Here is a 17,485-nt window from a genome sequence, read left to right as displayed (position 1 = left end):
TCCTGCACTCTGCTATACACCAGTGTAAGGTAGGAGAGTGCTACCTATACACTGGTGTGAAAGGGACAGAGGACACTACACAGTGGGGGGGGGGGGCGAGGGGTGTGTGTAGGGGACAGAGGACATTGAACTGGGGGGAACAGAAAACACTAGAATGGGGTGGAGGGGGGTGTAAAGGGGACAGAGGACACTACAGTTGGAGGAAGAGAGGGGTGGAGGGGACAGAGGACACTGCATTGTAGGGGGGGGGGGGCTTGGGAAGATAAAGCGGACCGAGAACATCACATGGGGGGGACAGTAAAGTGGGGGGAGGGATGTGTGTAGGGGCAGAGGACATCGCATTGGGTGGGGGCAGGGGGCCACTACAGTGGGGGGGGGGTTAAGAAAACAGAGGACACTACAGTGGGGGGAGGGTTTAAAGAGGACATTGCTCTGGGGGGGCAGGGGACCTTGCTCTGGGGGGGCAGAGGACCTTGCTCTGGGGGGGCAGAGGACACTGCAGTGGGGGGGGGGGAGAAGGGTGTACCTGTGACAAAGGACATCACTTGGGGGGGCAGAGTACACTACAGCTGGGGGAGGGTGTGAAGGGGAAAAAGGAAATTGCTTTGGGGGCAGAGAACACTACAGTGGGGAGAGGGTGTGAAGGGGGTGTGAAGGGGGACAGAAGACAGTGCTTTGGGGGGGGGGGCATGACACTGCAATAGTAGGAGAAGCAGAGGACCCTACTGTGGGGTGGAGGGGGAGCAGATGACCCTGTTATGGGGGGGCAGAGGACATTATAGTGGGGGGTGATGTGAAGGGGGCTGGACACTGCTATGGGGGGGCAGAGGACACTACTGTATGGGGGGGCAGAGATCTCTACTGTGGGAGAGGGGGGAGAACTACTGGGGGGGGGCACAGAGGACACTACTGTGAGGTGGATGATGTGAAGGGTAGTGGAGGACACTAGTGGGAGTGGGGGCACAAGACACTATGCTGTGTTTTTATTAGGCGCTTGATAGTTATTTTTTTTAAAGGGTGCCCCCCACTCCATGGAGATTTGAAAGGAGAGGAAAGCACCTCTTGAGTGTGGTATACAATTTATTACAATTAAAACAAGTAGTAACTTACATGGAAGTAAGTGATATCACGTGTACACCGTCATGCTCCGGGGGCAGATGTGGATGTCAGCGGTTCCTAGCAGTGTCCAATATTGCACTAACCTTAAACACCAACACACCTTAACATTTTTTACCCACTCCATGGAGAGGATTAGGGATGCACCGAAATGAAATTCTTGGCCGAAGCCGAATAATAATGAAATGCTTGGCCGAAGGCCGAATACCGAACGCGGTGTTTCGCATTTTTTCCATTTATTTTGCCGCGAACAGGGGGGCGGGGTGTGGACCTAGTGTGAAGGAGCCGCAGTCAGGAGCAGGGGGCGGGACGCACGCTTGACATCACACCCCCTACTCGCGGCCGGACAGGACACCGGCGGCGTGTGAGAAGGGAGCCGCGAGCCGCAACGAGGAAGGTGAGCGGTCAGGGCGGAAGCTACAGAGGATCATTACATACATTATAGCAGAGGGTTACTGCAGAGGACATTTACATAGATCATAATAGAGGACCACAGCAGATCACTACAGAGGATCACTACAGAGATAATAGCAGAGGATTATTACAGAGATCATAGCAGAAGGTCACTGCAGAGGATCATAGCAGAGGACAATTACATAGATCATAATAGAGGACCATAGCAGATCACTACAGAGGATCATTACAGAGATCATAGAAGAGGATCACTACATAGGATCATTTCAGAGATCATAGCAGAGGATCATTACAGAGATCATAGCAGAGGATCATTACAGAACAGGGGGCGGGGCGTGGGCCTAGTGTGAAGGAGCCGCAGTCAGGAGCAGGGGGCGGGACGCGCGCGTGACGTCACACCCCCTACTCGCGGCCGGACAGGACACCGGCGGCGTGTGAGAAGGGAGCCGCGAGCCGCAATGAAGAAGGTGAGCGGTCAGGGCGGAAGCTGACATTGTTCGGCTCAAAATTATTCGGCCTTTTGACTTATTCGGCCGAACACCGAAAGTGCTATTTTCTCTATTTTCGGCCGAATAATGTTCGGCCGCCGAATATTCGGTGTATCGCTAGAGAGGATCTTTGATTTCCTCCATGTTGTCCAGGTAGATCTCAACCTCTGAAAGGTTGCCTATCCCTGCACTAGAGGAATCACCAGCAGGGAGTAGGATGTCCTGATTTCCCTATTTAGATCTTTAGTCAGACCTCATGTAAAATGCTGTGATCTAGCCTACAAAAAGATAATGATGAAATATAGTGAGTCCAGAGATGGCCAACAAAAATAGTGAAAGGTCTGGGGGATAAAATATATTAGGAGAGTCATCAGAAACTTAAAATGTACAGTCCTGAGAAAAGAAAGGAAAAGAGAGATATACGTGAAACCTTTAAACACTATAAAGGTGCGATAAGGGTTCAGGAGAGCAGTTTTGTCTACATGAAACTAACATCAAGAATAAAAAAGGGGGTGCAATTTAGCACCCACTTACTTGGGATTATGGCCACCCTCAGTATATTCATTATGGAATAGCTTTAGGATTAGTGGTAATGGTTACAGGTGGGCTATTATTGGGTTAAATTACCTTCTGGTGCTGGGGCAGGTATCAGCCAATAAGGAAAGCGGAAGTTTTTGGAATACAGGTGCAAGGTATTATAAGCAAGTGCTGGTCTGGTTTTCCTCCTTTTGCATCCGAAGAGCAAGAAGGAAAGTTCTTCACCCCCCCCCCCCCTCCCTTGTCGCGTGCACCTTTGTGTGGTAGGGTCACCCTAGTATTATAGGGGGGGACTGTATTTTTGTTAATTAATTATGAGTTACTGTTTGCTCGAGTTCTAAAAAACTGAGCTAGTACAATTATTTTCACTAAGTGATTTTGGTTTAAGGTTTATTATTATTGATCATCTAAATGTTTGATTTCATGTTTGAAACCAATAAAGTGTGCCGCGGCCATTTTTCTTGCCAAATACTGCGGATCTGTTTGGTTATTTATTAAATTAAGTTATAGATTAAGTGGACGAAGGTGTGGCCTATAATCCCACAAGAGAACATAACTAGCAGAACAGTTCAAAACTAATCATTGTAAGTATTATTTGACAGAATGAGTAGTTGATGATTGGATTAGACCAGTGGTTCTTAACCTGGGTTCGATCGAACCCCAGGGGTTCGGTGGGTCAGTCTTGAGGGTTCGGCACACCCTCCGCTAGTACCACTTCGCTGTCAGGGACTATTTATCCAGTTTTGGGCATGTCCTTCCGCTCCCGCTCTGCGCCGTCATCATGAAAATACATAACATCCAGTGGCGTAGCGTGGGGGGTGCATGGGGGGCCGGCCGCACCGGGCGCAACATCTGGGGGGGGGGGGCGCATCCACTCCACAGTGTCATGTCACTCACTCTGTCATGATAGGCTGGCCGCCGCCGCCCGCTGAGTCTGCTCGCACTCGCAGCTCTCTCTGCCCCTGGCTCACTCTCACTGCTGGCTGTGCAGAGGGACTGTCTGGAGGAGGGACTAACCCGTGCAGCGGCCGCCCAGCGCAGCACGGGAGAGAACCACCAGGCCAGGCAGCCGCAGCAGCAGAAGAAGCCGGCAGGTGAGAGGCCAGAGAGCCAGTGGTGACAGTGGTGCTGCAGCCTGCAGGAGGAAAACCTAGCCTATGATCGGGAGTTGGGACACAGGTGAAAAAAAGGTATACTGGAGTAGTACTGGCTGTACTAGTCTAGTGACTGACTTTCTGACTGACTGTGTGAGAACACTGAGAAGACTATGTAAAGGGGATCTATTTTATGGGGAACCTGGCCTGCTGTAAGGGGGGAGATCTAAATGGGGGACGGGACCTCACCTCACCCTGGCCTGCTGTAAGTGGGATCTATATGGGGGACATGATCCCCCATATAGATCCCCCCTTACAGTAGGCCAGGGTGAGGTGAGGTCCCCCATATAGATCCCCCCTACAGCAGGCCAGGGTGAGGTTAGGTCACTCTGGGGTCCCCCATATAGATCCCCCTTACAGCAGGCCAGGGTGAGGTTAGGTCACTGTGGGGTCCCCCATATAGATCCCCCCTACAGCAGGCCAGGGTCTGGACCTCACCTCACCCTGTCCTGCTGTAAGGGGCAGATCTATATGGGGGACGGGACCTCACCTCACCCTGGCCTGCTGTAAGGGGGGGATCTATATGGGGGACCTGGGATCTATATTGGGGACCTCACCCTGGCCTGCTCTAAGGGGGATCTATATGGAGGACCAGGTCCCCCATATAGATCCCCCCTTACAGCAGGCCAGGGTGAGGTGAGGTCCCATCCCCTATATAGATCTCCCCCCTTACAGCAGGCCAGGGTGAGGTGAGGTCCCGTCCCCCATATAGATCCCCCCTTACAGCAGGCCAGGGTGAGGTGAGGTCCGAGGTCCCCCATATAGATCCCCCCTTACAGCAGGCCAGGGTGAGGAGAGGTCCCCCATATAGATCCCTCCTTACAGCAGGCCAGGGTGAGGAGAGGTCTCGTCCCCCATATAGATCTCCCCTTACAGCAGGCCAGGGTGAGGTGAGGTCCGGGGTCCCCATTAGATCTTCCTCACCCTGGCCTACTGTAAAGGGGGTGATCTATATGGGGGACGGGACCTCATCTCACCCTGGCCTGCTGTAAGGTGTGATGCTGGACATAAGAACAAAGAAAAGGAACAGACTTTGTTGCGAAAATGACATGAGAGTGGCACTTGCCAAGATAAAGCCGCGCTGGTCTCTGAAAGACAACAGCAGAAGTCACACTAATTTGCAGTAAATATTCATTATTATGTTTTTGTGTGAAAATCATGTTTTAATGGTTTTGTTCTTAATGGTTTTGTTCATTTTGTGCACCTATGTATAAATATATACCTAAAATAATATATACCTATGTTTTGAATTTGAAAAAATCATATTTTATTTTTCCAATTAAGAAGGGTTCGGTGAATGCGCATATGAAACTGGTGGGGTTTAGTACCTCCAACAAGGTTAAGAACCACTGGATTAGACTTACAACAGAGGTAGTAAATCAGCCAACAGTAAGGGAACTCGCTGGCTGTCAGAACTTCTGAACAGCACCTGCATCTGACTGAATTTAGGTGCTGTTCAGACAACAGTTTTCTAACAGGTTTCTTTGACAAAAGAAGAATGAACAAATAGCTTTTGTTGAATGGAGCAAGCTAGCCAGGCCACACACTATTCGTATGTCGGTTGAGCCAGCAGATTATGAAAATCATGCTTAAAGATTTTCAGGAGACTGCCACCACTAAAAAAAAAATATTTTAGTGGAGGATCTCTATGCCAACATTTTAGAATCCAGGAGGAGTCTGGAGTCAAGTAGAACTCAAAGCACCACTGAGACGCATTAAAACAAGAAAGGACTGAAATAGACAGTAATAAAATGAGACCTCTCTGAAAAAAACCTGGACCTTGGGTTGGACAGCCTTTATTCTATAGTGGGGAACAATACAAGACTTACACATAGAGTTAAGAAGAACTTTAAGAAAATCCTTGCTTTAAGATTGTGTTACATCTGACTTTTCTTCATAAAAGAGCCAGCTAATTTTCACAAATATGGAGAAGGCCTGCATAATGTGGCTTGTAAAAGCTTGTGAGAATGATAGATAAGTAGATTGTCAAAATATTGAATAAACAGGAATCCAAACTTCCAGAACTGTCACATTGAACTTGGTAAATACTCAAAAAGCCAGCAAAGACAAAAGAGAAGAATGACAAACTGATAATGAAGAAGAGATTCTGCCAAAGACAGATTCCCAAGTACTGATGTTAAGTGCAAAACAATTGGTATATGGAGATGCCGGAGATCCAGGGTTCCCATAAAAATGTCCCTTTTGAAGTAGTGGTAATACTAAATCGCCATTTTAAAATTTCAGTCAGTAAAATAATTGTTTACGCATCTATGCTTAATGTCGGCCATATAAATCTGATGGTGAAGTGCTAAAAATTAAAATTTCTGTGACTTCATGCAGTGACAGAATGCAGACATCATGATCTCCTGCAAGATAGAGAGGAATCACAAGCAGGGGACCGATCACCCCATGCAGCACAGAAGACAAATACAAGTGAGGGGGAAAGCAAACAGGTAGCTAGCACTAGGTTAAAATGCTTCCCCACTGCCAAAATAATTCCTTTTAGATCCTTCCATGGGCAGGCACCTCTGTTACCCATTCCTGTTGAACAAGAAGAAAATGCTGAGGGCTTGGTAGGTGGGGTATTTACCATTTCTAATCCCCTGTCACTTAACATTGAAGTCCTCCAGGTAGTGGATAACATGGAAAGTTAAATCCACCTTCAAAATGTTATTACCATTAAGTGGCATGTGAAAATTATTGCACAAGGATGCTGAAAATACATAAAAAATGCTCAGTACCTTTAAAAAAACTCTGAACCAATTATTCCACATTACTGTGCTCTGAACCTTACTTTTGCTCTGAAAGAATTATTTCACATTACTGTTGTAAGTGAACACTTTGTGCAAGGAGTTAGAGAACACAGGCATCATGAAAGCACTACCCAAGACATTTGTCCTCTCACATATACGGTATTGTATTGCTTCAGAATGTTATCCATCCCAAATTTACCATTCTATTTTCAGAACACCCCAAAATGTCATCAACTGTTAAACATGGGGGCATGAAATAAATGAAAAAAAAAAATAAATAATAATAATGCATTAATAGACATTCTACGTGTTTTAAAATACAAGGCAGAGATGGTAGCCCTGACATTTATAAATACTATAAAGCTACAATCCTAGGTCATATTAAACAGTGGTGAATTGCCAATTCTACTAAACTTTGGGGCATAAAAATGGGTTAAATGGTTAGCACTTTTCCTAGCAGCACAAGGGTCTTCAACTCGAATCCCAAACCATGGCACTAGCACCACAGAGGTTGCATGTTCTCCCTGTGACATTGTGTGTTTCCTCCGGTTTCCTCCCACACTCCAAAGGCATGCTGGTAGGTTATGACTCCTGTCTGAATTGGCCCTACTATGTGTATGTATGAATATGAGTTAGGGACCTTAGACTGTAAGCTCCTTGAGAGCAAGGACTGATGTCAATGTACAATAAATACAGTATCTCACAATAGTGAGTACACCCCTCACATTATTAAGAAATGTTATAGATATAATAAAATATTTACAAAAATGTGAGGGGTGTACTCACTTTTGTGAGATACTGGATGTATGAGTAAACTGATAACGCTATACATGTACCTGTAATGAATAAACTTTGGAAGCAAATTTTTCACTCATCTTAAATAGCATTGAAGTCACACCCCTAAGTCAACAAACCCTTACATTTTTCTTGGATACCATCACTGTGACACAGATTGTGGAACTCATGAACTCAACATGATACATACAGTATAGTTAAATATCCATAAACTTTCTCAATAAGGATCTGGATCGCAAAACTTGAGATTCTGCAATTCTTAGGACAGTGGGATCCACTTTTTTCTGGCAATGTTCTTAAATCTTTTCAAGAGTTCTGCACAACTAATAGTATCATCTTTAACCACTTGACAAACCGGAAGGTTTTACCAGCTTCATGCCCAGGACATTTCTTGCTATTCAGCGCTGCTCTACTTTAACTAGCAATTGATCAGTCATGCAACACTGTACGCAAATAAATGTTTATGTTTTTTTTTTCACACAAATAAAGCTTTCTATTGGTGGTATTTGATCACCACTGGGATTTTTTTTTTATTATTTAAATGAAATTATACTAAAATATTAGACGAAAATTATATTTTCTACTTTCTGTTACAAATCATATCCAATAAAATAAAATCTTCATAAATTTAGGCCAAATTGTATTCTGCTACATGTCTTTGGTAAAAACCAAGCTGTGACAGTATACAATTGGGCACTTTTCTAATGTAGTTCTGATTGTGATCAAGATACTGATCTGTACAGACACTATACTAGTAATAGCAGTGATCAGCGACTTGTAGTGTAACTGTGATAGCACCACGCTGACAATGACATCGCTAATGACACTAATACAATGATCAGTAATAATACTGTACAATGACACTGTATTAATTACACTGGCTGGGTGACCAGGATCAGAAGGGCAATCAAGGCGTTAACTGTGTGGCAAGTGTATGTGTGCTGCTTTTACTTAAACATCATCTGGCTGCAGTCTCTCCTTTCTTTCAGTTCTGAACAGTAACTGAAAGCAGGGATTAATACAGCCAGATCGGTGTGTTGTGTTTACCAACACACAGGTCTCTGTACTGTGATTGGTCACAGCCGATCAGCAGGTATACAGCCAAAATGATTGGCTGTAACCTGCTGAAAAACTTGTGCTGTGTCCAATCACAGCACAAGTCAAAAGAGAATGAGCACATGCACTCCTCTAGTAGACCGCAACATTTGGGTACACCGCAGTCCCTGGGGCTGCCGCCCGCAAGCATTGAGTGTACTCGTGTCGGTCAGCAAGAGGTTAAAGATTACTTTAAATATGTCTTCCTTCAACACTTCCTATCTTCAATACAAATTATTTTACTACAATAAACAACAATCCAAACTGAAGAAGATTACAATTATTTATGGACTCCTCTCCCAACTTAAACTTACCAGAAATGCTACCAAACATTCTGCAGTGGAACTACTTGGTACAGTGCCCTTTTATAATTTCTAGACACATATTCTACTGGGAATAAGGGGGGAAAAAATCCCCCGCAAATGGTAGTATACACCCAAAGACTTATGGGACTTTGGACTTATCAGTACTCTGCAACTTATTTGGTGAGATTGTGATAAACTATCTGCCTTTGAGAAAGGTGTATTTCTACTTATTTCCCCATTACTCACATTTGGTACACCTAGCACTGGCAGTTTTAGAAGCGACATTGGAGTATCACTCACACAGGTGCTATTCTCACTTCATGCCATTAGTTTTTCCGAATCGTAATATCCACACCAAATATTAACTCCTGTTTGCTGAACCTTATCTTAACTAGGACAAATTCTGGAAGCACTGGAACCGCTGGCTACTGGATACAAGTACTAGATGCATAGCCTTGATTTAACATGCTATAGACTTTCTTCCTTACCCCTTGTCTATTCATCTTTCAGTTCAGAATACATTGGTATATATATATATATATATATATATATATATATATATATATATATATATATACATACATACATATACATACATATATATTGGTACTCTTGCTTTCTGATTGTTGGATATATTACATAAAATTTCTATGCAACAGTAGCAGTACATGCCAAAATATCAGGCTTTATTTTTTAAATTAAACGAAGATGTAACAACTTTTCTTGTAATTCTTTCTGCGATATACAAAGAACTACAGTATAGTTAAAACGGAATACTTTCGCGTGGTTGTTTTCATTGTGTATAGCTTAGTATGAATTCACAAGACCTTATTTAATCGGGAAGTTAATTTACACTTAAAGTAGAAGTTCACCCAAAACTGAACTAACTCTAAACCTACTGGTAGCCACATTCTAAAACGAATCTATCTAGCCCTGTAAAGCAAAAATTGCTATACATAGCTTTTCTGCGGCCTCTCTGGTCCCACGCTGAGATGTCAGCGGCAGCTTCAGAGTTTGGGAGTATGCAGGAGAGGCAGCCGACAACGGAAGTCCCATGGTAAGTCTATGGGTAACCTCACTTCCCAGCCGTTTTTGGTTCTCTCCTTCAAACATTGGCTTGAGAAAAGTTATGTATAGCGATTTCTTCTTTACAGGGCTAGATAGATTAGTTTTAAAATGTGGCTGTGAGTAGGTTTAGAGTTTGTTAGCTTTTTGGCTGAACCTCTACTTTAACTCGTCCTGACCACTCCAGTTAGAGAATCTTTGCTTCTAGTTTCAACCCTAGAATATCCCATTGTGAAGAAAAAACTGTGAAATACAACAGATTTTTACTTATACGTTTCTGTTGTTTTACAAATATTCCACAAAACAGCTGAACCTGTGCAGTTATATTCTGTAACCTAATTTCAATGTAAATGAGGCTGACTTACTGTTACTGTAGCAGGTTGCGAGCACATTCCTGTCTGCTGGGCTAGCGTCGATTTGCCAGATTTCCCCTGCATGGTGCAGTAGAACATTCTTATTGATAATATTATTCTCGTCATCAAAGTCTATAACATGGATCTAAACATAAGAAAGCAAAAATGTATAAAATTTGGAAAAATAAACAGTAGAACTTAACTTTAGCTCTGGTGGATGCCAGGTGTAATAAAAAAAATATTAGCATACTGGCAAATTTGCTATACAAATCCAAACATTTGATACTATATACAGATAACTTAGGCTATGGTAACTGAGGGGACTGAAGTTTTGACTCCATCATTATTCTATAAAACATGGTTTCTCAACCTTTCTAACATGGAGGAATCCTTGAAATAACCTTCTGGTCTCAAGGAACCCCTGCTAAAAATCACTATATCTACAACTCATGATACATAAGTGTGATGGCCAGTGGGAAGAATGTTCCTTACACTTGTGGTTATTGAGAAGAATTCCCCCTTACAGATAGCTAAAAGGATCAATGGGGTCAGTGTGAGAAATTGCTCACAGCTCAAGGAACCCCTAGCAACCTCTGGAGGAACCCTGGTTTAGAAACCCTGCCATAGAACGTAAACAGTTGGGCTAAAAGGAACCAGAAAGCCAGTGTCAAGCACAACAGAGCCCTCTTAAAACAAAAAGGTAGGTATTCAGCAATTAGAGTACTCCAACCGTCTTGCTCTGAGAGAAGTCCCTGTTTCAAAGTTTCTATACTAGGAGGAATGCTAATGTTACAGAAGGAAATGTTGGCAATGATAGACTACATATTGTATTTTTCTTTGTAAAGGTAAGGTCTCTATTTCAGGGTATACAGTGTAACCCTTTAGAAAAAAGCATGTGCTTTGCATAAGACATCGTTGTTGGTCAGATACATTTTAATGGTTTTCAACCTTTGTACAAGCTGGTAATTATGCAAATATTACTCTGAGTGCCCATGGACTTTATCTTTCCTGGCAATTGTACAGCATAACCATTAGAGGTTCACAATATGAAGATTAACATTCTCAGGCACTGGTCCCCATGTCAATGGAACCTTAACCAACAATGCACATTTCACAGCTAGCTGCACACACTGGTACACACCAATAGCGGTCAGACCAGGTTTTTTACCAACGATTGTAGAATGTTATAACAATAAAAAATGCATCATGTTATCACCATGACATCTTAACTGATGCATATGGATGCTGCACCTTCCCCTCCCCTCTAAAGCATGCACAGATCACATGCATACTTAAAAAAAACTCTCACTGGACCCCACCAGTCTGAACAACTTGTTACCCATCTCCTTGCTACCATTTCCCTTTAAACTTTTAGAAAGCTTAGTCTACAACCATCTGAGCTCCTACCTCACTGACAACAACCTTCGTGACACTTTACATTCTGGCTTTCACTTGCAGAACTCCACAGAAAGTACCCTACTAAAACCTACTTACGATTTACTAACAGCTTAAACCAAGGGCCAGTACTCCCTACTCTTGCCACCAGAGCTTTCTGTGGTCTTTGATACTGTCGACCACCCACTCCTCCTCAAACATTACTTTGTTAGCCTCCAAGGTTTTGCTCTTTCCTGGTTCTCCTCCTATCTATCGCAGCACTCCTTCAGTGTCCTACACTGAACTCTGTCTCCTCCTCCCCACTTACTGTAGGGGTCCCCAATTGCTCTGTTCTTGGACCCCTCCTATATTCAGTCTACACCTCTCTCTTGCTCATTTGATGAGCTTTCATGGCTTCCAACACCATCTCTATGTTGATAACCCCCAAATCTATACACTCCTCATCCCCATTCCCTCAGTCTCCTTTCAAATGACTTACATATCAGCATGGATGTCACACCACTTCCTCAAACTAAATCTTTCTAAATCCAAGCTTATAATTACCCCCCCCCCCCTTCCCTCTCTGACTTTTCCATCAAGATTAACAATACACCAGTCAGTGTAATACATGTAAAGAATGCAAGGCATACTCCTTAGGATGGTGAGGTTTAGGGCATAAGTGAGGCAATACGTCGTCTTCATTCAGATGAAAATCAGAAACCACCTTAGGAAGAAATAACTGATTAGTTCGAAGTACCACCTTATCCCACCAGATAAGGTGAGCGGCAAGACAATGCCGCCAATTCAGATACCCTGTGGGCAGAAGTGATTGCCACCAAGAAGGCAACCTTCTGAGACAAAGACGGCAGCAAAATCTCCCAAATGGTTTCAAAAGGAGGCTTTTGAAGAACAGATAAAACCAGATTTAGATCCCACGGAGGTAATGGGGATTGCCTTGGAGGAGCCATATTGTGCACTCCCTGGATAAAAGTCCGGATTAGGACATGCGTGGCTAACAGGCATTGAAAATATATAGCCAAAGCCGAAATTTGGCCTTTGATAGTACCCAAAGCAAACCGCTGTTCTACTCCTTTCTGCAAAAAGGCCAAAACCCTAGCGATCGAAAACAAGCAATGGTGCACCTTCAGCGTTTAACACCATGTAATGTACAATTTCCACGTACGATGGTAGATCTTCCTGGAGGTTGACTTCCTAGCCTTTAAGAGTGTAGGAATCACAGAGTCAGAAAAACACCTATCTCTCAACACCAGACTTTCAACAGCCATGCTGTTAAAGTCAGCGACTGTAAAGCAGGATGGAAGATCAGACCTTGAGACAGCAGATCTTCCCTCAGAGGAAGTCTCCAAGGGGTCTCGGCATTATCAGGTCTGCATACTAAGACCGGCAAGGCCAGTCTGGAGCCACCAGAATAACCGGAGTGTTTTCCACCTCTATAATGCGCAGAAGCCTTGGCAGTAGTTTAAATGGGGGAAATGCATAAATCAGCCCATACCGACCCCAAGGAGCCACCAGTGCGTCTGTGGCGTCGGCCAGAGGATCTCAAGACCTGGCTACAAATCTCTGCACCTTCTTGTTGAGGCGAGAGGCAAACAGATCGACGCCGGGAGTCCCCCACCGAACACGCAGGGGACGGAATAACTCCGGGTGTAGGGACCACTCCCCTTGATCCAACAACTGACAACTCAGGTAATCCGCCTGCCAGTTTTCCGCACCAGGAATGTGTACAGCAGAGAAGGCTGGAACAAAGCTTTCCGCCCAGGCCAGAATCTCGGCCACCTCCTTGACTGCCTAGACACTCTTGGTGCCCCCCTGGTGATTGATGTAAGCCACAGCCATGGCGTTGTCTGATTGAATGCAAACCGGGCAACGATGCAGACGAGTTGTCCAATGACTCAGACTAAGCTTTATCGCTCTGAGCTCCAAAACATTTATTGGAAGTTTTGACTCTTCCATCATCCAGGTACCCTGGGTACAGGGCTTCCCCAGCACAACAGGCTAGCGTCTGTGGTTACCACCGTCCAAAACAATGGAAGGAAGGACTTGCCCTGGCACAGTGCTGGAGACTGAATCCACCACAACCGACCAGATTTTGTGTTGTGGCTCAACCGATTCAAGGAATCCAAGGACTTTGTATCCTTGTGCCAGTTTACAAGAATCTCCCTTGGCAAAGGTCTTGTAGGGAACTGAGCAAACGGAACCGCCTCGAAGGTCGATACCATCAGACCCAAGGCTAGCATGCAAACTCGTAGAGAGGACAGATTGTTGTCCAACAACAACTGAATCACCCGCTGCAACTTTTGCAGCTTGTCCGGGGGGAAGAAAAACCCTCGTCACACTGCCATATGCGATACGCAGGGAGTGTCAATTAAATGTTAACGACACCCCCAGTTTGATCGCATATCGCAGTGCGATCTGACAGTTCGCACAGGATCGGATCGCACAAGTGTGAACCACTGTGCGATCCGATCCTGATGTGGCTGGAAAAAAGGGTCATGTGCGTGTTTGGTGCGGATACAGTGCGAATTCAGCCATACAAAGTGTATGGCTGAATTCGCACCCGCACATCCGATCACATGTAATGAAGGAGTAGTGCGCCCCCAAATTACATGCGATCGCCGCACTCGCACAAATGTGAGCCGGCCCTGAATGAGAGTCGGCTCTCAAAAGGAGATCGTCCAGGTACCCCAGTGCCACAATCCCCCACCGGTGCAGCAGTGCTAATACCGGTGCTAGTACCTTGGTAAACACTCTGGGAGTGGAGGCGAGACCAAAGGATAACGCCAAAAATTGAAAATTCTCCTCTGCTACCGCAAAGCGAAGAAACCGCTGGTGTCCAGCATAGATAGGGATGTGTAGATATGCATCCTTGATATCTATGGAGGCTAAGAAATCTCCCTGATGCAGAAATGCTACTATCGTGCAGATGGACTCCATCTGAAACCTCTGTACCTGCACAAAGCGGTTCAGGGCCTTGAGATCCAGGATGGGACGCACCTTGCCTTCTTTTTTGGGCACAGTGAATAGGTTTGAATAAAACCCCTAAAAACGTTCCAGAGCAGGAACCGTTACAATCACTCCTTGCGACAGCAAGTCGTGTACCACCCCTCGCAAGTCCCTTAACCGGACTGGGGAAAACTTATGATTGGATGGGAAGAACCTGTCCGATGGACGAGACTGGAATTCGATCTTGTATCCTGATTGGATGAGTTTGTGAACCGATTTGTCCTGAATCAAAAGAGGTCCAGGGTTCCTGAAAGAATCAAAGATGTCCCCCCACCCCAGACTCGGGCGCCCCTTCATGCAGCCGAGAACTTGTCTGCAGTTCCAGATTGGCCAGACTTAGATTTTCCCGACCATGGCTTCTTGGATCCCCCAGAAGACCTAAACAGTTTACCTTTTTCTTGCGACCCGGAGGCACGAAAAAGACGTTTGTGAGCAGTAAAGGAAAGCCCCGCCTAGTACGCGGCGCCTTGCCCTTAGTGGATCGGGGCAGATTAGTGCTCTTACTCCCCATGATAACTTTGATCAACTCATCCAGGGAAGATCCAAACAGCCTCTCCCCTATAAAAGGAAGATCAGTCACAGCCTTCTTAGAAGCCTGGTAAGCCGACCAGCATTTTAGCCATACCATGCGCCTAATAGCAATCCCCACTGCTGATGTCCTGGCCACCAACAAAACTGACTCCAGGGACGTATCACACATGAACACCAGGGCTTGGGTCAACTGGTCTATTAGTTCCAGTACCGCAGGGGGAAGCTGTGTCATTTCCAAGTTACTTTTCAGTGAATTCACTCATTCAGTAGCAGTCTGCACTACTAAAACATTCACAAAGGTAGCCTTTAACATGTGACCTGCTACCACATGTAAATGGCGGGACAAGGATTCCACCCACGGGATCCGGAAAGGTTGGAGACTCTTCCACCGGTACCAGAGTCGCTTTATTCAACCCGGCCACTGGAGAATCCACTTTCAGTAGTACAGTCCACCTATTGGACACCCATTCATAGACAATTTGTCTTACTGTGGACTGATGAACAGCAATACTTTTGGAGATACTTTTATTACCCTTTCCAGCTTTATGCAAGTCAACAATTATTAATCGTAGGTCTTCTGAGAGCTCTTTTGTGCAAGGCATCATTCACATCAGGCAATGCTTCGTGTGAAAAGCAAACCCAGAACTGGTGTGTGTTTTTTTTATAGGGCAGGGCAGCTGTAACCAACACCTCCAATCTCATCTCATTGATTGGACTCCAGTTGGCTGACATCTCACTCCAATTAACTCTTTGAGATGTCATTAGTCTAGGGGTTCACATACTTTTTCCACTTGCACTGTGAATGTTTACATGGTGTGTTCAATAAAAACATGGTAACATTTCATTCTTTGTGTGTTATTAGTTTAAGCAAACTGTGATTGTTGTGACTTAGATGATGATCAGATCACATTTTATGACCAATTTGTGCAGAAATCCATATCATTCCAAAGGGTTCACATACTTTTTCTTGCAGCTGTATATTATTTGGTCTTTGTGAATGAAGGTTATAGAGTCTATAACCTATGGTGCCAATCATTGAAAACTGATCACAACGGATCACACCTGATGTACTGACGACTTATTTCATTTCTTTAGACACAAACAAGCCAGGACAGTACAAATATCCCCCAAATTACCCCTTTTCGGAAAGTAGACATTCAAAGGTATTTACTAAGAGGCATGGTGAGTTTTTTAAAGTTGTACATTTTTTTCCCACAATTCTTTGCAAAATGAAGATTTTTTTTTTTTCACAAAACTGTCATATTAACAGGTTATTTCTCACACATGGCATATGAAAACTTGCAACTACAACCCAAAACACATTCTACTACTCATCCTGAGTATGGCAATACCATTGTGAGTCTTTTTCACAGCCTGAGCACATACAGAGGCCCAACAGGCAGGGAGCACTGCCAGGTGTTCTAGAGACATAAATTACACATCTAATTTCTTGATTACCTACTATACTTTTGAAGGCCCTGGAGCAACAGGACAATAGAAACGCCTACAAAATTACCCGATTTTGGAAAGCAAACATCCCAACACATAATCTAGGAGGCATAATCTTTTGAACACGTCATTTTTTCCACAAGTTTTTGGAAAATGTGTAAAGGAAATTGAAAACACATTTTTTTTAACACAAAGATAATTCAAAGACATAGCATGTACATAGCAAAAATTACGCCCTAAATAACATTCTGCTACTTCTCCTGAGCATGGCAATACCACATTAGTGAGCCCTTAAAGAGGTTGTAAACCAAAATTTTTTTTTTTCACCCTGAAAGAGAAACACATAATGAGCTAGTATGCATCGCATACTAGCTCATTATGAAATACTTACCTCAGAACGAGCCCCCGCCGTGACGCCCGCTTACCTCTATGACGGGAGGCATGTCCAGTCGCCCGTCTTCCGGGATCGCGGCATCCGGCCATCTGATTGGCCGGAGCCACGGTGACGTCACTCCCGCGCACGCGCGCGGGAGCCGACGGTCACGGCACGAGCGGCCGTTCCTTCAGAGCGCTTGCGCCAGTGACGTCACTGGCTGCATGTAAGGTAAATATCTCCTAAACGGTACATGTTCAGGAGATATTTACAGTACCTATAGGTAAGCCTTATCATAGGCTTACCTATAGGTACAACTTGCAGAGGAGGGTTTACTTCCTCTTTAACGCAGCCTGGCCACATAAAGAAGCCCAACATGCAGGGAGCACAGTCAGGTGTTATAGGGACATAAATTACACATATAATTTCCTGACTAACTATTACACTTTGTGAGGCACTGTAGGGCACAGATGAGCACTGTGATGGCACTAATGGGCACTGTAGTGGCACTGATGAGCACTGTGATGGCACTGATGTGGTACGGATGAGGCATGGATGAGCACTGATGTAGCACGGATGAGCACAGATGTGGCACGTATAAGCACTGATATGGCAGGGATGAGGCACAGATGAGCACTGATGTGGCACAGATGAGGCAC

General features: G+C 44.7%; 1 protein-coding gene across 1 annotated transcript in view; it reads right to left on the bottom strand.

Annotated features, from left to right (window-relative positions):
- The window catches only part of EIPR1 (EARP complex and GARP complex interacting protein 1), a 459,494-nt gene that overhangs the window by 343,039 nt on the left and 98,970 nt on the right, over positions 1–17,485 (bottom strand). Inside the window, exon 3 of the mRNA XM_082251893.1 lies at positions 10,088–10,220. Coding sequence (XP_082108019.1) covers positions 10,088–10,220 — 133 coding nt within the window. The remainder of the gene's footprint in view (positions 1–10,087; positions 10,221–17,485) is intronic.

The sequence above is a fragment of the Pelophylax lessonae genome (assembly GCF_965119305.1).
Source record: "Pelophylax lessonae genome assembly, chromosome: 3".
In the NCBI taxonomy this organism is placed as follows: Eukaryota; Metazoa; Chordata; class Amphibia; order Anura; family Ranidae; genus Pelophylax; species Pelophylax lessonae.
This window is presented reverse-complemented; position numbering and strand designations above follow the sequence as displayed.